Genomic DNA, 19,897 nt, shown 5'->3' with positions numbered 1-19,897 from the left:
ATCTGGTGGCATAGATTTCCAATGTTCCAACTTTGGTTCTTTCAGATCCTGCGGCGTCGATATCATTAGTTAATTATTCCTTCTCTTCTTTAGCACTATTAAGAAGTTATGTTCTCAGATTCATCTACAATTGGCTCACCTTTGCTGTCAATCGATTTCCCAACATACCCTAACTATGGTTGTAAAAGTGGACCTTACTACAAAAATTAATAAATATCTATGGCCTTATTCACTGTATGTAGCACATGACTTATTTATACCGGCCATTCTTGACAATGATTGCTTCTGTCACACTGGCCTGATGTTCAACTCTGCAATTTCATCTATGTATAACCTTTGCTTTTGATACTTCAATATCCATTTCCTTGACAGATCCTAATAAATACCCTACAGAATATGGAAATGTTCAGTCATGTTTATGCTACACAGGATCACCTCCATGACCTTGATTCTTTAACTACTGAATTTGCTGATGTAACTACCGAATGTTTAGGTACCGCTCGTGATTACCAGGCTCACACTGATTTAGTTGATAACATCCCGGTTCTTTCCCCTCCATACCACCTTAACCCTCTTCGGATGAAAATCATCATCATCATCATCATCATCATTTCCCAACTCCAGTTTCCCGGGTGTGGTGAACAAGCGCTCGCCATCTTCTTCTGTCTTCATACATCTTCGGATCCAGTACATCCTCCCATTTGTATCCTCTCTCCTCCATATCTGATCTTACAGTCTCTATCCAATGTTTTCTTAGTCTTTCCTGTGATCTTCTTCCTAAGAGATTAAGGTCAAAATATATTTTGGCACGTCTTTCCCTGTTTATTCTCATTACGTGCCCATATCACTGAAGTCTGCGTTTCTTTATGACACTGATAATAGGAACCTCAATACCAGCTACTTTCCTATTCACTTCATTTCTGATCTTGTCCTTTCCGGTTGTTTGGTTCATAGTTCTAATGAATCTCACTTCAGTTGCTTGGATTCTACTGAAGTCTTTGTTTAGTAGGGTACATGTCTCTAAACCGTACATGAGGACTGGTACGAAGTAAGTGTGGTACATGATTATTTTAGCTTTCTGTGGTATTTTGCAGTCCCAGAGGAGATTCCTGACTTGACTGTAGAAGTTTGATGCTTTCTGTGTCCTGCTGAGTATTTCCTGCCTAACAGTGTTGTCTTTCGATATTGTGCTTCCGAGGTACTTGAAGTGGGAAGCTGATTCGATTTTTGCTCCTTCCAGAAATATATTTGAGCTTGTTCCTTCCCTTAAAACCAACAAACTGATGTAATGTTACCTAAGGGTATAATTATCCATTCTTCCTCCTGGCATCACCTGTCTTTCTCGTAGCAAAATCTGATTGTTCATCGAGGATTATTGTGGATTACAGAAAATTAAATTCCAATATTCTGTATGTCACTTCTCCTATTACCAAAATTCGATCAGTTTTTTCATTACCTAATTCTAAGTTTTTTCCATACTGGATTGTAATACAGCCTATTATCAAATTCCTTTAGATCCTCAGAGCAGTAACCTTACTACTTTTATTACTCCTAATGACCTCTATCAATTTACCGAAGTCCCGTTTGGATTGAATCTGGGTTAAAAAATGACCGATATAAATACGTGTTCCCATATATCGGCGATATTCTTTTCTTTAGCGATGATTTTGATTCTCACATGCAACATCTCAAAGAAGTTTTAGGCAGATTATGCAAAGCAGGACTTTCAATCCTGCAAACATTTCTGTAGCCCAAACTTCCATCAAGTTTTTAGGTCACATTAATTCCCACAATGGAATTTCTGTAGATCCTGATCGCACATCAGCCATCACCAAAATCCCCCCTCCCACTAATCTAAAGCAGTTGCATGCCTTTCTGGGAATGATATCCTGTTACAGTAGCTTTATTCAAAACTTTCTTTACTCTCTGAACCGTTAAACTATGTTAAGAGGAATGTCAAATTTCAGTGGACTGAACATCAAGCATTTTCTGCTTCAAAATCATACCTAGTTAAGGCCCCCATTCTCCAATATCCAGATTTTTCCTTACCTCCTGAGATCCATACTGATGCCTTGGACGTCACTATTGCTGTCACCCTTCATCAAATTATCATCGGAAAATCTTTGCCCATTGCACACTAAAGTTGTTTACTTTCTACTAAGTTATGTAACTATTCAATTTTTGAGACGGAGGCTCTGACCCTTAAAACACCCTTGAACATATCCTTGAATACATGGAACATGGGTCCTTTGTTATGAAAATTGACAATCAAGCCTTATCTTGACTTCCAAGTAATGCGCCTAAGATAGGGCGTACAGGCCAATGGCTTATGAGGTTGACTAGATTTAAATTTTCGCTGAAGTTCATCTCTGTTAAATTGAAATAATAAATATGATAGTTCAACCTATTCAATACAAGTAAATAAGAGATGTAGAGATTACATTCTTATTTAATTAAAAGTGGAAATGATACCGGTTTCGATCCCAGTCTGGGTCATCATCAGCCGATTATAACTCTAGAAACAATGCATAAGTAAGAAAGAAGTTAACGGTCAAGTGACTTACATTCCACTTCGTCTGAATTTTACAGTGCCTACCCCCGTCATTTTTATATCGCCTCTTCAACTGATATTGTGTGGACTTGACCGTTAACTTCTTTCTTACTTATGCATTGTTTTCCGAGTTATAATCGGCTGATGATGACCCAGACTGGGGTCAAAACCGGTACCATTTCCACTTTTAATTAAATAAGAATGTTATCTCTACATCTCTTATTTACTTGTATTGAATAGGTTTAACTACCATATTTATTATTTCAATTTAACTGTGATACTTTTCAATACGGAACAATGAAATTTTTATCTTTGAAGTTCATCTCTGGCGATCAAAATTCTGTTGCTCTCTTATCTGATAATTCTCAAAACCTCTCTGTGTCAACATCGAACCTTGAACCCCAGATATCTACTGTAGACACCATGGAGTAGGTCAATGCTACCACTTCATTAACTGAATTTCCCTTTACCTTTCAATTGTGTCAGTCTCATCAGCAATGCGATGAATATTGCCAGATTACTACCTCCATTGCTGAGCCATTATATGATGGCACTTTTAAAATAATTAATGGTTTGTTAGTCTTCAAACCTACAAGGAAATCTACACCTAAAGTAGTCCTCCCCGCAATAGGGAACATGCATAGTTTTCAAAAAATATTTTTTTTGAAAAGTACACCGATGAAATAGTACGTAAGCGTATTACATTGTGGTAAGTTGCCTTGTTTTCTACCATTAAAAAAATATTTTAAAGTGTCTTCCTGCAAGGCGAGTGAAACGGCCTCTGAGGTAAACGGTGCGCTGTGACATCACGATCCAGTACCGCATGCAGCTCTGCCAGCCATTTGTGCATCAGCCGTTACTAAAAGCCGATTGTTTATTATTCATGATCACAAATAACTTCAAAATGACAGAAGAAAGGTTCAAAACAGAACAGACAATCTACCATGTGTAGATATCGTTCTTGAAAAATAGTAACTTGTGTGGCCACAGAAATTTGCAGATAAAAAGCAAGTTTGTAAGAGGCATCTTTTTCTATACGTGCAATGTACTGTAACTCATAGTATTAGGATTAACAACGAACCTGGATAAAAATCACATCACTCTCAACATTTCCTTCTAGACTGATTCCCGTATTAAAGAATAACATTACATTTTCAGGCTTTCAGCATTAGTAAAGTAAGAAATCCGATTTCAGCGCTAACAAACATATAGGTAGCATTATAGTACTAGTCCGCCTCTGTGGTGTAGTGGTTAATGTGATTAGCTGCCGCCCCCGGAGGCCCAGTTTCGATTCCTGGCTCTGCTATGAAAGTTGAAAACAAATAGTACGAGGGATGGAACGGGGTCTACTCAGCCTCGGGAGGTCAACTGAGTAGAGCGGTTTCAAATTCCACCTCAGCCATCCTCGAAGTGGTTTTTCATATTTTCCCACTTCTCCTTCAGGCACCTAAGGCCACGGCCATTTCCTTCCCTCTTCCTTGTCTATCCCTTCCGATCTTCTCATCCTCCAACAAGGCCCCCAGGGTGAGGTAATGGCCCTCCTCACCAGTTGTATCACCATACCCAAAGTCTCACACTCCAGGACACTGCCCTTGAAGCGGTAGAGGTGAAATCCCTCGCCGAGTGAAAAAAAACAACCCTGAAGGATAAACTGATTAAGAAAGAAGGAAAGAAAGAAAGATCATAGTACTATAGGTCTATAATCTATCATTCCTGAAAAAATATATATTTATGGTTGGGGCAACTGGCCTACCCACCTCTGGGGCCCATGAAAGAGAAACATAAAATATCTTGGTGGAGGGAAAAGGTTAAACAAGATAAAGATAAATATGACTTCATCTAGTTTTCACAATTACATAAAATATATTTCATCGTAAAGTCCGTATTGTCGTACGTATACTTTTAGGTTAAGTCAATATTCCACCTTTACAATCCCATAAGTTTATTACTGTATCGTCTCATGTGTATGATTTAAATTTTGTTCATCAACAGCTTTTGAATGTTTGTACTTGGAACAATCTGGAACATACTCGCTATTTTGGTTGACGTGTTCGGCAACCCGATTTATTTTAATGTGTTGTTTTGTCCTTGTCTTTTTTGTGCTTTTTCTTAAATATCTTATGGCTGATGATGTCTACAAGTTAGACGAGACATGTCCCGTCATAGTTAATAATGTTGTTTAAGTAAATAGACAATAAACTTATGGTATTGTAAAGGTGGAATATTGACTTAACCTAAAAGTATAGTTTTCACAAGTCGGGCTGAGTGGTTCAGACGGTTTAGGTGCTGGCCTTCTGACCCCAACTTGGCAGGTTCGATCCTGGTTTAGTCCGGTGGTAGTTGAAGGTGCTCAAATACGTCAGCCTCGTGTCGGTAGATTTACTGGCACGTAAAAAAACTCCTGCAGGACTAAATTCCTGCACATCGGAGTCTCCGAAAACCGTAGAAGTAGTTAGCGGGGCGCAAAGCCAATAACATTAATTACATTCGGCTTTTAACAAGCTAAGCATATCACGCAAGAAAAGTGTCTTGGTGACATTTTAGTCTTTCAATAGAGAAATGTCGTTGGGTGCTGTGACTTTTACTTTTTTTTATTTTGCTTTACGTTGCACCGTCACAGATAGGTCTTATGGCGACGATGGGATAGGAAAGGCCTAGGAATGGGAAGGAAACGGTCGTGGATTTAATTAAGGTACAGCCCCAGCTTTGCCTGGTGTGAAAATGGGAAACCACGGAAAACAATCTTCAGGGCTGCCGACAGTAGGGTTCGAACCCATCTCCCGGATGCGAGCTCACAGCTGCGTGCTCCTAACCGCACGGCCAACTCATCCGGTATTTTTACCCTTCAGCTTATTGACTTGGCTTGTATAACCTAAAATTTAGGCTAAGTTGTATAATATTTTAAACACCAACATCACTATTTTCACCTGTGTGCAATTACGTTATTTATTTCATTAATATTATGATAATTATTATAACTGAGCATTGTTAACTTATAAGACCCCAACAGACAAGCATTGGTTTTGTGTAGAGATATACATTTGTTAAATTCACGTCGTTTTCTTTCATGATGTACACGCCTATTTTTTGTTGTATTATAGAGTATTTAGCTATAGCCTAAATTTCTTTACAAATGTAAGCTCTTCAATAAAGACATAAATAACTGTCGCATGCCAAGATAAATTGGTATTATTAGAGCTGTCAATATGGTTCATAACCCCTTTGATTTATTACCTGGACATGGATCACCCAAAACATAGATTAGGTTTGGAGAATAGTTTGATAATCAGCATTAATTAATGCACTGTTTATTACTTTCATATTCCAAGATGTAATTGAAGCATTTAATTAAAGCATCATACATTAAAATTTAAAGTTTTACCACTAGAACAGCTGACATGGAAAAGTGATTGAAAATTCAAACAAATTCAACTTACGTTAAAATGATCTTCAAAAAAATAAACTGTAGTCTTTTCCAATATATCACCAGCATTTCTCCGGCTCACCAAAATCCATTTCTCCCTAGTTTTAGAGTCTTTGGAACATTTATAAACAATTTGTTTGGTATGGTATGCGATGTGCTATTGCACATCAGAACTATACACCATTTATAAGTTTTCTGCCTCACTGTCTGCGCAGGATTCATTTTAAGTCTAAAATATACCACTCAGATTATTATCCAATGTATAGACCTCAAATTTAACTATACCAGACTAACATAAAGTAGAAATATGCAAAGTGTATCGTGCTTCTCACAGCACACTATGTGTTATTTCGTCTCCTAATTCAGTCAACCTGTACGATGATGTCAGACCAATGAGATCGCGTACTAGCGTCACGTGACTTTTCGTACTTCAGTTTAGATTTTTATCATGTTTGGAGTTGTTATTCGTACATTCTGATCACATTTTTGAATTTTGCATGAAATTTTGAATCAGATTAGCATATTTTTAATTAAAACCCCGGATCAGGCATGTTCCCTATTCTGCAACCCATGGTGCTTTCTTATTATTATTATTCTCCTCCTGTAGGTGCACATATTGGTGTAGCTAGAACCTTTAGTTCCTTAGCTTCTATTTTCTTTTGACCCACCAGACGCAAAGATATGAAAAACTTTGTCCTAACTTGTGAAGTATGTCAAAAACCTAAACCCACGAATCAGTTACCATCTGGCCTTCATGACGCTAATCCTCCTACATATCCTGCCAGTTTTTTTTTTTTTTTTATTGACATAGTAGGCCCTATCGTTAGAAGTTCCAAGAGGAATTCCTATATTTTTACCCTGCTGGATGGATTTTCAAAAATTCTTCCTTATCTGCCCCTTGAAGAAAATTTCTTCTTAAATCATCATTAACCTATTATACAACCTAACCTTTCCTTTTTCCTGTTTGCCTACCTATACTGTCTCAGACAATGCTTCAATTTTCACTTCCAAATTATTTTATGATTTTTGCTTTCAACTGGGAATTAAGCATCTTTTTACTTCACCCTACTTACCTCAAAAGCCAATAACGTACAAGGGTATCACAGATATCTTAATGTTGCATTATCTATCTTTCACTGCACTCATCAAAAACTATGGGATAACCATCTCCACTCATTATCTTTAACATTTAATTCAAGTCTAAATAACTCCACTTCCTTCACCCCGGCAAGATTGTTTCTGGGTAGGGAACTAAAAAATCCCCTTACACTGCAATGACAGTTGTATGGTATTATGGAATAAGACCTGAACAATAATTCAGATCTATTTTGGGTAAAATCTACGTCCGGCTCCACGGCTAAATGGTTAGCGTGCTAAGCCTTTGGCCACAGAGGTCCCGGGTTCGATTCCCGGCAGGGTCTGGAATTTTAACCATCATTGGTTAATTTCTCTGGCACGGGGGCTGGGTTTATGTGTTGTCTTCATCATCATTTCATCCTCATCATGACGCGTAGGTCGCCGCCGGGCATCAAATCAAAAGATCTGCACCTGGCGAGCCGAACATGTCTTCGGACACTCCCGGCACTAAAAGCCATACGCCATTTCATTTTTTATTCAGATCTATGGAAACTAGCTTTGCGAGAGCTACAGGAATCACAGCTCATTCATTTAAAAATTCAAAACCATTACTGTACACCTTCAACACTTAAGATTTCTGATTTTGTCCTTTTAAAGGATTATCTGCAGAGCTCTGCTAAGCTGTGTTTACAATGGCTGGGGCCCTACCGAATTGTTGCGCTCCCCAGCCCAGCAACGGCCGTTATTCAATCCCCTTTACATATTTATGATACAAGAAAGGTCCATGTTGGCCAATTAAAGAAATATCGCCCTTCCTAGTGGATCCTCCCTCAACTTTCTTTTATCACTCTTTCTACCGTATTATGTCTAAATTTTTTTCTCTCGCCTCACTGGCCTCCGATACTGAACCCTTTCTTGTTAAGAGGCATTGAAGATACCGTATTTATTCGCGTATTAGACCCCATTTTTCCACACTTTTACAGCCAAGAAAAGTAAAGGGGGATCCAATATGCGATAACCTCAAATTTTATGCAGTGAACACATGACTTCTAGGCTATAAAGAGCTATAAATTGTACATTCTACACTGCTCTTTAACAAACTTATGAATGTATTTGAGTTATACTGGCTACTTTTGTTGTAAGGCAGCATTTTTAAATGTAAAAAGTCAATAAATGGTGAACACTACTTTTAGGCCTACATATAAAAGTAAATACAATCAGTTTTAGTTACTCATAATATCACGTCATTCGTTTCATCTCATTAATTCCTCTGATGAGGTCGACGTCAGGAAGGGCATACGGTCGTAAAAACTCACTACGAAAATTCGCAAGGTCTCCGATATTACCAGCTGGTGTATGTGTAGCAGAAGCCACTCCTGAATAAAGCCATGTTGAAAGCGTGCCAAACTACCAGCTGATAACTAGCGTATGTTACGAGTTGTTGTTCCAAATGTAATACATAGTGACTGGAAGCATTCTTTTGATAACTGTAGCTGTTGAAAGCTAGAGCCTTATTTTTAAGTATTTTTCATGTTTGTTCTCTACATTTATCATATATGGATTTATCAAAACAGCTGTAAATGAGATAAGAGACCGCATTGTTTAGGTTATTTAAACCTAGAAATTCCATTTTTGTCCGTATTGAACTGAGAAAGGATGTAGGAAAACTTAAAACGGTCCACCTTTTCAATAGAAAAATGTTATAGTTTATTTATAACATGTATTTGTACTTGGAACTAGTTTCAACGCTGGTTTGCGTCATCAGCCAAAATGTGGGAATAGGCAAGCATTTAGGCATTTATATTACACAAGGCGTTACATTAAACAATACACATCTTACAAGGAGATAAAAACAGGGACGAGTATAGAAACAAATGAATCGTTGAGAAAACAAAGTTATACATATTAAAAATAAGCTTAACTACACAACTTGCAGTGCGAAAATATTTGCCTTGAATGATTCCTGAATACAAAACGCACGCGCACACACTTCTAAAGAGCCAGCAGGCGGGGAAAAAGTAAGGTGAAACCTGAAGAGTTCTTCTGAGAAGAGTTCATCATTCTTTCTATGATCTGACTAACTAATGAAGTCTCCCTTGAGTTCCTGATAAACATACACAACAGGAAATTAGGTTAGGTATGCTATCGCCCGGATAGTGCCAAAAGTTCCACGATGGAAAGAATAAAAATAACAGGAAAGTTTGCCACATTTATGGATATCTACCGGTGTGGCAGTAATGCGTTTTATTATCGTAATGTTTAATTTTGTACATTGTCTCATTTTTTACTAACGCATCCCTACTATGTTTTGTTCGGCGCCTCCGAAAATCGTTGAAAATAAGTGGGGACATAAAAATCAATATTACTATTATTTGTTAGGTATGTTGGTGAGTAAAACAATTGTGATTGGATTGTTTTTATCACGTTTTAAACCTACTTCTCTCCCAAAAACTCCACTGGCCCGACTTACGAGATATTAAACAATCACTTTGTTAATTATCTAGCCTGCCTATATTAATAGGCCTAGCAACAACCGTGACTATTTCTTAACTAAAGTAAACTTGTTTCCCCATCCCAAGATGGTGCAGCTCTTTTTTAGACAGGCCCCCAGTGGAAGGGAGTAGTATGCATCATTTTTACCACAAATAAACCTTCCTGCCATTCGTAAATCTCTGGCAATACGGTACCGGGAATCGAACTCAGGCTCCTGAGAACAGCAGCCAATTGTGCTAACCATTACGCCGGCAGACATTCTAAAGTACAAAACACAGGCATAATATATGACTGATGCGTGCTTGCAATGCGCAGGTCGGACATGAAACTATTTGCCTATTTGTGTGACATCATCAGAGCTGCAGTAGGCCTATGCTACAAAGGCAGACATTTCTTAACTGCGAAACACAGGACTTCAACGCGTTTTCATTGCGTGGGTCGTACAAACAAAACTATTCAAAAATTTGCGTGATTTCATCAGAGCTGCATACGGCTTGCACCCGCTTTGAAGCGGAATCATCGTTCTTCACTTGTATGAGAGATTTATGTTTTCATTTTCTTCGTCTCAAAAAGCCAAGAGGGGGGGGGTCCTTATTTATTTTTATTTATTTTTTGCTATTTTGCTTTATGTCGCACCGACACAGATAAGTGTTATGGTGACAATGGGACAGGAAAGGCCTACGAATGGGAAGGAAGCGGCCGTCGCCTTAATTAAGGTACAGCCCCAGCATTTGCCTGGTGTGAAAATGGGAAACCACGGAAAACCATATTCAGGGCTGCCAACAGTGGGATTCGAACCCACTATCTCCCGGATGCAAGCTCACAGCTGCGTGCTCCTAACCACCCGGCCAACTCGCCCAGTCAAGGGGGGCGGTCTAATACACGAGTAAATACAGTAATAACACTTTTTTTTGCTAGTGTTTTAATGGGAAGGGGAAGAAACCTAGTGTCGACACTCCACCATATAACACAACTTTGTGAGTAAATATATATGAATCTTAGTTTAAAATCCTTTTAGAAGAAAGATGTGTTCATTATGAATGCCAGGGACCTGACCCACACGCCCCGAAAGGCACATCTACTTTTATAACCTAATGAAACTTATAATGTGCCACTGTCCATTACTTGACCAGCTACTAATACTGCCATTGGCTGATATGACATTTCCAGAATTCATAACTCGCAGCTTCTGTCATCAACACGCGCAGAATAAAAACATAAGAAAAGGCTCTGCTAGTCGCTGTAACCTATTTCTGCAAATCCAGGCCAATCTCAGTCATGAGAATATTGGCCCCTTCGGGGTCACACTCCCTTTGATAGGTTTTTCCTATAGCCGTGACGCATTCTACACACACAAGAAAAAAGGTGATTTAGTGGCTGTAACCTATCTTTGAAAATCCAGGCCAATCTCTGTCATGAAAACAAGGGCACTCCCTTCCAGACTACTTTTCAATTCGTAATCTCCACACAAAGTAGTAGCAATAGTGTAACTAAACCTTCCTTCCCCCGCCCTCCAATAGATTCATAACCTTTGTTTCCCCAGCTTGAGTTTTGTATAATTTTGTAACATTTGACAACAGTTCATGTAACACGTAAAGACGCTAGTATCAGTAATTCTGTGATCTAAACAGAGAACAGAAGTAAAACAGCATCACCCTCCGCTGAGTCTCCGTGTGCAATAAATGGAGTGTGTTAACTAGGCCTGTGCCTCGCCCAATCAACTCGCTCAATAAAGAAAATACTAGAGCAAGTACTGAAACTGTTATCTGGTTAGTCAATTCACACTCATCCTCACTGGCATGCTGTGGCACAGAATGCAGTCAGCTGAGCCGTGTGAAAACATATCCTGTGCCACGCAAGCTTTATAACATTATAAAAAAGTAGAAATGATGCAAATTTTTACATGTAATTCATTTCAAATGAGAGATGTGTTCATGTATAACATAACTATTTAAAATAGTATATTTGAATCCGCCTTGATCAATACACTCATTAAATGAAAAAAAATCTATTTATTAAACCAAACATGTTTCGGGAAATCTAAACCATTCCCTTCCTCAGTGGTCAGATCAAAGAACAAAACAATATCACACAATCTTTTGTTTTAAATTTAAAGAAGTATTGTCCTAATACACCATATCAAAGAGTAAAAACAAATATTATAAAAATGATCAATACATAAAATTTCGATTGAACTGAATGAAAATACTATATAAATTTAGGATCTTCAAGTTTTTCTTCTTTTTGCTCCTTAAATGATCATATGCTAGTCTATACAGCGGGTTATCTTCTGCACTTCTGTCATTTAAACTTGATTCAAAATTATTTTTTGTGTAAGGTAAATTTTTAAATTTTCCAAATCATTCATTAATTTTCCCTATTTGGCCGAATGTAATAATTTCATGTCATTGGAAATGTCTGTAAATTTATGATTCATTTCAATCACATGCTCTCCCATTGCCGAATATCTTTTATGTTTAACCGCATTAATATGTTCCTTGTAAACATATTTGGCAATGGGAGAACATATGATTGAAATGAATCATAAATTTACAGACATTTCCAATGACATGAAATTATTACATTTGGCCAAAAAGGGAAAATTAATGAATGTTTTGGAAAATTTAGAAATTTACCTTACACAAAAAAATAATTTTGAATCAAGTTTAAATGAGAGAAGTGCAGAAGATAACCAACTGTATAGACTAGCATATGAACATTTAAGGAGCAAAAAGAAGAAAAGAAGAAAAACTTAAAGATCCTAAATTTATATAGTATTCTCATCCAGTTCAACCAAAATTTTACATATTGATCATTTTTATAATATTTCCTTTTACTCTTTGATATGGTGTATTAGGACAATACTACTTTAAATTGTAAAACAAAAGACTGTGTGATAGTTTTGTTCTTTGATCTGACCACTGAGGAAGGGAATGGTTGAGATTTCCCGAAACATGTTTGGTTTAATAAATAGGTTTTTTTTCATTTAATCAAGGCAGATTCAAATAAACTATCTTAAATAGTTATATTACACATTCAGACTAGTCAATACGGACCAAACACAATATTAACCTATCATCGTCAAATTTATTAACAGATGTGTTCATTGCAATATCCAGCCTGCCCCCCAGAAGTGCAACTTTTGTAACTGTACAGGAACTGAACCCCAAACTAAAAAAGAGGGAAAGAAAAGGTTGTAGATTGGTGTTTGTAGACGTGTATTTTTTATTATTATTATTATTATCATCATCCTTCTACGCACTTTCCCGTTATTAGCGATAGTTGTATTATAATACCAATATAAATGGTCCGTTATTGGACATTATAAATTTTCCAGCTAGCTCATTCTTGGTTGCCAGCGTTTCGCCCTCGTGTGCTAGGGTGGGCTCATCAGTTGGTACCTAGCACACCTACCAATACGCTGGCTAGTGCATACCGTGGAGGCCAGTTGTATTATATGTATGTACAAGGAGATTATTTAATCAATTCAGGTGATTCTCATTCGTCTGGTTCCCTACGCTGCGAAGCACTGTGCCACAAAGCGGCCAGCGCATGTTTTCGCACAAGATTTCCTGTACTTTTACGTATGATGTATATACAAACACTCATGTAATGAAAATGGCATTGGAACAACACACTGAGCACTAAGGACGTGAACACTTGACTAAACTGAACCATACACTGATAAAGCTCTCAGCAGACTGCACAGGAGGGGAGCTAATGGCGCCGAGAAGTGCATAACGGCAAATTGCTTGGCGGGAGACAAGCTCACAGCGCAGGCGGGTGAGAATCCCCCGAATGGATAACATAATGTCCCCGTATATTTTATTTATTAATGCTGACTTTTTGTTATGCTCGTTGTGCTGCGATTGTATTGCATTTCTATAAGCATGGACAATGTATACGAGTCCCTATACACCTTTGAAACAGTTAATTTTTTGGCGACAATGAAAAAGTGTTGCCGTCACTTCTAAGAAAGTACACCAGATGTAAAGAAGAGAGAAAAAAGCAAGATTATCAACTGAATGATCATCTTTATTAATTATAACTGTAAAAGATTGTGAATTATAGGCATAGAGGGATTATTTAAAATAACTGTAAGTGGTTTTAAAAGATATATATAGCGAGAGAGAGACAGAGAGCGAGACGTGCCGTATATCGAACTTGAAGTATGAAGAGTTACAGAAAATTACGTAGGTCTATATCATTTATTATGGTGTAAAAACTAAAATACATTGAAATATCATCGTATTTGATGTTGCTGTGATATCTTCCCTTTGCAATAGAAGAAAACAGCACAGAGATTATAAGCACAGTCAACTGAGGAGTATCGGTTGCCCGGAAGAAAATTACTGCAAGCAAAAGTATATTCGCAATTTTTTTAAAGCATAGAGGAATGCAAGCAAGACTTGTTACAGCAGAGGATTACACTGAAAATGGATATGAATGTTTTGCCGATATCGTCTGGATATTAAAGGAAGTTGTGTGTCATTGAGGATGCAGTGGATCACCTGTGTGAGTTCAAGGTCGAAGACGTTTTCATAGCAGCACTTGAAAGTAGTCTGCCATTGGCTCTTCAAGGACATTAAAAACACTATGCGTAGACTGTTTTTTCTTATAAAAAGAAGAACTTGTAAATATAGTATTATTTCTGAAGACAAAAGATATATGTATTAGAATGTAAACGCACTGTTTATTTTTAAGATATTAAACCATTCATTGAAGTGAAAATTATGTATGAACGAAGTGATTTTTTTAAAACCTTGCTATAATTTCCGAAGGGATTCACATGCAGCCTATACAGATAAGCGTAAAATCTAGATTCTGGCAGCCAGTGATATGCCCCCAGTGATAAATCATTCTCTGAACATTTAATTCAATAAAAATAAACATAAGCTCGGGTAGGATTTTTTCCTATTTGCTTTACGTAGCACCGACACACAGGTCTTACGGCGACTATGGGATATGAAAGGCCTGGGAGTGGGAGGGAAGCTGCTGTGGCCATAATTAAAGTACAGTCCTAAGGTAGGAGTGCAGGTAACACTTTTATAACCTAATAATGAGTAGCACACAGCATTCTCCACTGCTGAAGTAGGTAAAATAGCATTGCTATTGGCTAACATAAAACGTGTTGTGACGTCAATCCCAGGAATAATTACATTCTGTTACTAACCCTGCAGAATAAAAGCACAAGTAAATGAAATGTGTAAAGGAAACAATATAGAATATTCACAAACAATTTAACACCACGGCTCCACTTTTTACACTCTCTCTTACTTGAAAGCAAGTTGTGATGTTGATACAACTCCAGTAAATCATTGAAGCTGGTCTTATAATCATGTGAAAAACCACTGGAATAAATAACATCCACCGCATGCAGCCATTTCATGAATCAACAATGAACTGTTATTGGCGGAAACTTGTGACACTGAATGCACTGTACTCTCGACCCGCAGGCGCCAACTACCCAGAACAATGTGACATTTTATCACAAGCCGTATATAACCAATCCATAGGAATGGCTTTGTAAATTCAGCTTTTCACCACTAGCCCAAATAAAATGCACTGTGATCACCCTAAGCCAATGCATTGTCTGTAATGAAAACAGTGGGAAAGGGACCTACCAACCAGCAAGGGAAAAAAAAAAATAGTAAATTAATTCAGCTCTTCACCAGTAGCCCACATAGAATGTGCTGCTATTGACCTAGGTCAAACTCTGTCATGAAAAACGGTGGCTCTGTGCACACTGTCCACAAGGCAAGAATACAAGTGATACGGTAATTTAGGCAGACAAGTTGGCAGCCTTGTGCACCGCCCGATTACATCAAGGAAACTTTGTCCGCAAGAAGGAAACCAACGACAGTCACTCCACATGTAGATGTTTGCGATATAAGTGTATGGCCCATGGTATTAATGTTGCGAGGCACAGGATATAGGTATAATAATGTAATCAGGGTAGATTGTAAAATAACCCAATTATTATACCTTCCTTGCAAGCCTTAACAAATTTACATGTAACTTCCCACTTATGTAAACATGATCGGACTGAGCTCGATAGCTGCAGTCGCTTAAGTGCGGCCAGTATCCAGTAGTCGGGAGATAGTAGGTTCGAACCCCACTGTCGGCAGCCCTGAAAATGGTTTTCCATGGTTTCCTATTTTCACACCAGGCAAATGCTGGGGCTGTACCTTAATTAAGCCCACTCCTATCCCTTTCCTGTCCCACCGTCGCCATAAGACCTATCTGTGTCAGTGCGGCGTAAAGCAACTAGCAAAAAATGATCGGGGTGAAACGAGTAGGTGCAGAGATTCCAATGGCAGGGGTGAGAAAGATATGCAAAAAAAGAACTAATCAGTGATTTTAGCTGGTAGCACTTTACTAGCAGAGGTGCATGTTTAAAAGGAGAGAATCATGCAAGAATTATGTGAAATTATACCTTAAAAAGCAGAGGAGAGATTCTTCCTTTATGCTTGCCAGGGACCCACTAACCCAACCTTAGAAAAATTAAAACATACATTACGAAGCGAGTTGACATTGCAATTTGACTCGTGTAGCTGTAAGTATACATTTGGGAGATGGTGGAGTCGAATCTCAAGATTGTTTTCTGTGGTTTCCCATTCTCACACTAGGCAAATATTGGAGCTATACCTTAATTAAGTCCATGGCTGCTACCATCCCAATTCAATCACTTTCTCATCCCTGCGTCGCTAAAAGCCTTTGATATGTTAGTGCGACATTAAACCACTAGCAAGAAAAACCTTGACTATGTCAGTGAAGGACAAAGTGCCGGTGTGACATCACATCACACCACAACAATGATCACAGTAAAAACGAGTTCAGCTGTGTGACGTCACTGATTTCTGGCAGCCAGAGGGCAAGATGAAATGGTCTGAGGCAAGTGGGATGCAGTGGTGCAGGAAACAGATCTTGTGTTAATAACACAACTGACATCTTGGATATCATAATGTTAACCCTGGAGTGGTAGCGCAGTGTCTGAGAGACATCACACAAGATTTCTTCTGTCATTGCAAGGAAAATGTCAAGGCCACTGACTGGAAATTCTGTCTACCTTTCAAGTAATTATTCACAACCAACATAATAAAGCATCAGTATACCAGTGTTGGTCTAATGCCTAATGCTCATGGCAAAATGTTTAGTAACATTGTTGTACAATTACATTTATAAAAATTTGGTGAAAAAAAGTTGTGTTGCTCACGGTAAAATTATTTTATAAAATCCGTGGAAGCATCAGGATAGCCATCTATGAACTCACTTCTGAACTAAGACGTGTATGTGCTGCCATCTATTGATACACTTTTAAATCAAGAATCAGCTGTTCAACTTACATTGCTTTTGAGAGTATGGCCAAATGGTATTGCTCCAACAAACAAAACAAAACTTGCTGCTTTAGCTGCAATTATATGGTATACAGTGGTAAAAAGGAAGAAAAGAAATGCCAAGAAATGCTGGACTCGGGATTGGATCAAAAGAAGAGAAGAAGGTAGAGGATTGCTGTCCTTGATCGAAATTTACTTGAGGTTAGAAGACCACCATTCATATAGGAATTTGGCGATTGTGTTTTCTGCCTCTCTTCTTGCATTTCTGTTGTGGTAATGTGGGGTTTTAATTTCATGCAAACAAGGATATTTCTGGTACTCGTCCAGTAAAACGCTAACAGCTTCCTTAGTCCACCCGGATCCTGCCATTTTAAAAGAAGTGTTTGTTTACATTCGAGCTTCACAATCTTCTCATGACGTAGCGCCAGCATCATCGTGATGTCAGCTTCGCTGATTGGTTCCTTTCGTAAAATTAATTTTACGGAATAGAACATGTCCTATTTTATGAAAAGTTTTATCAAAGGTTTTACAAAACTTTAATTTGACCGTGAGCAACAGAAATTTTATAAAATTAAATTATTGTACAATAAATTTGACAGAATTTTATCGTGAGCAACAGGCATAACTCGTGTGGTGGTGAGTTATTGTTACACAACCGAACTCGATAGCTGCAGTCGCTTAAGTGCGGCCAGTAACCAGTAATCGGGAGATAGTGGGTTTGAACCCCACTGTCGGCAACCCTGAAGATTGTTTTCTGCGGTTTCCCATTTTCACACCAGGCAAATGCTGGGGCTGTACCTTAATTAAGGTCACAGCCACTTCATTCCCACTCCTAGCCCTTTCCTGTCCCATCATCGCCGTAAGACCTATCTGTGTTGGTGCTATTTCAGGGATCTTTTCTCATCATTAATACCTGCTTTTTCTCATTACTAAACATCCAACCTCGTCAGTAAAATGCTACCAAAAATCATTTTGAAAGTTGCAAGGTATCATGTCTCGCTCAACGATGATAACTAGTTAATGTCTCTTATGACAAGAAATGTAATATCCGTTTCCTTGCAAACTTTTGTCATCTTTCCAGCCCAATGCAAATGATTCCTTTAAGACTGGCATTCTGCAAAGTAAAAAATTTTACTAATGTTGAAAAGGTAATTTGTAATTGAATATAAGTACCGGTATAATATTTCCCACACAGCTTATTATACATACTTGTTCTCCCCCTCCCCCTGAGTTTCACCAAACGCACCCAGACCCCAAGGTCAAAAGGAAATACCATGCATAAAATATACCTTCGTCCATGCTGTCGTCATTGTGTTTCGGAAATGGGAAACAATTAGTAATCTCCAATCGATTTTCAACCACTAATCCCAGCAAAGCACCCTGAGCAATCTCCAAATTTCTTGTAAACTCCTCATGGCTATGCTTAATCATCTTCATAACAGCCTACAAAAAATAAACACAAAAAAATGAACAGAAAACATTCTTAAAAACTTCATTTTGAGTTCACAAACGTCTATTTACATTCTAGGACAATTCTTTGCGGAATATTATGCCAACAGTCAGCTAATAACGAGAGCAGAACTTACCAAACCGTCCATCTGGACGTATGCTATCGAAGATTCATTTTCAGGTACTCTCCTCGTGGGACCTCCTCTTGAACTAGCCATGTTTAGTGCAAATAAAATCGCATGAACAATCAAGCAATAAAATTTCACTCAGAAAAACCTCCAAACGAAATACGAGCTTCTGTCACGAAATCCCTTATGTATACCTTATGGCCTCCTACCAAAGAGCAAAACACTAAAGACAAACACAATGCAAATCAGAGCAAAGTGCAAAGAGATTCTTCTTGTTCTTGATGTTGCTGTTTGGGCTCTTTATTTGTAATTTTGCCCAGTCTACTATACCATATTTGATGAAAAATACTTCCAAAACTTTAAACACACAAATCTAAGATACCACTTTGTACCCTAAACATTTACACTACTGTAGACCACCATCTCAAATTCTCAAATCAGGCAAAGTATATCAGTAACAACACTAATGGAAACAGGAGTATATGAGCACAATTCAACATATAACCACGCAGGCTGTTATAACACAATATTTACCGCATCCAGAAACTTATTTATGACATTGATTGCATCGGCAGAAGGATTACATTACAAACAAGAAACACTGGTTGGTAAGACATGTTTAAGACGCACAAGACTACTAAGAAGCTTTACACGTGGAACCACATGTGGAGGACACTGAAAAAGTAGATGATTCACATCTCCATCACCAACAACACACGGGCAGCTGCTGTGTCAAATGAAAAAGAAATTTGTTTGGGGCATAAGAGCATGATTGAACCGTAACCGAATGATATTTGTAATATGTCTTCGGGAATATATTCCTCTCGTATACAATGGTTTCGTTGGGATGGCCGACTGTAATTGATAATAAAAAGTACCTTTGACTTGGACAGTGTGTTATTTCAATTGTCCTGCCACTCATTACAAGCAGTATTTTAAATAACGGAAATATGGTCTGACGAAGGAACGACATCATTAGAAAGAGGAACAGGAAGGCGAGAAGCTTGCTTTGCTAGAAAATCCGCTTGCTCATTACCCACAAGTCCAGGCAACCATACTAATGTTAAGAAAATGCCAGAATTATCAAGACTATAGAGAAGGCTTTTAACGTTATATACATACCAATTATTAGATAGAGAATAAGAGGCCAGTGATTGCAAGATACTCAGCGTATCTGTATATATCGTAACTCGTTTATAGTCGTGCTGCTGAATAAAAAAGAGTGCTTGTTGGATAACAAATAGTTCCGCGGTAACGATTGAACAATCACTAGGTAAACGGTATTGCTCCTTGATATTTATGGCTGGTATACAATATGCGGCTCAAACTCCAGTGGAATGTTTAGCGCCATCGGTGTATAAATCTATGCTAGTAGGAATACAATAAAGTTTCAACTTTTCAACTGGCAGCTGAGCGTATTCTTGAGCACTTATTGGCT

The 19,897-nt window shown here is 38.1% G+C and overlaps 1 protein-coding gene across 1 annotated transcript in view; it reads right to left on the bottom strand.

Moving 5' to 3' along the window:
* eIF3h (eukaryotic translation initiation factor 3 subunit h) overlaps positions 1-18,688 on the bottom strand; it is a 64,420-nt gene extending 45,732 nt beyond the window's left edge. Inside the window, exons 1-2 of the mRNA XM_067150730.2 lie at positions 18,469-18,688; positions 18,172-18,325 (exon numbers count right to left, since the gene is read on the bottom strand). Coding sequence (XP_067006831.1) covers positions 18,172-18,325; positions 18,469-18,549 — 235 coding nt within the window. The 5' untranslated portion in view covers positions 18,550-18,688. The remainder of the gene's footprint in view (positions 1-18,171; positions 18,326-18,468) is intronic.
* Positions 18,689-19,897: the final 1,209 nt, after the last annotated feature.

The sequence above is a fragment of the Anabrus simplex genome, chromosome 7, assembly GCF_040414725.1.
Source record: "Anabrus simplex isolate iqAnaSimp1 chromosome 7, ASM4041472v1, whole genome shotgun sequence".
NCBI classification, from domain to species: Eukaryota; Metazoa; Arthropoda; class Insecta; order Orthoptera; family Tettigoniidae; genus Anabrus; species Anabrus simplex.
This window is presented reverse-complemented; position numbering and strand designations above follow the sequence as displayed.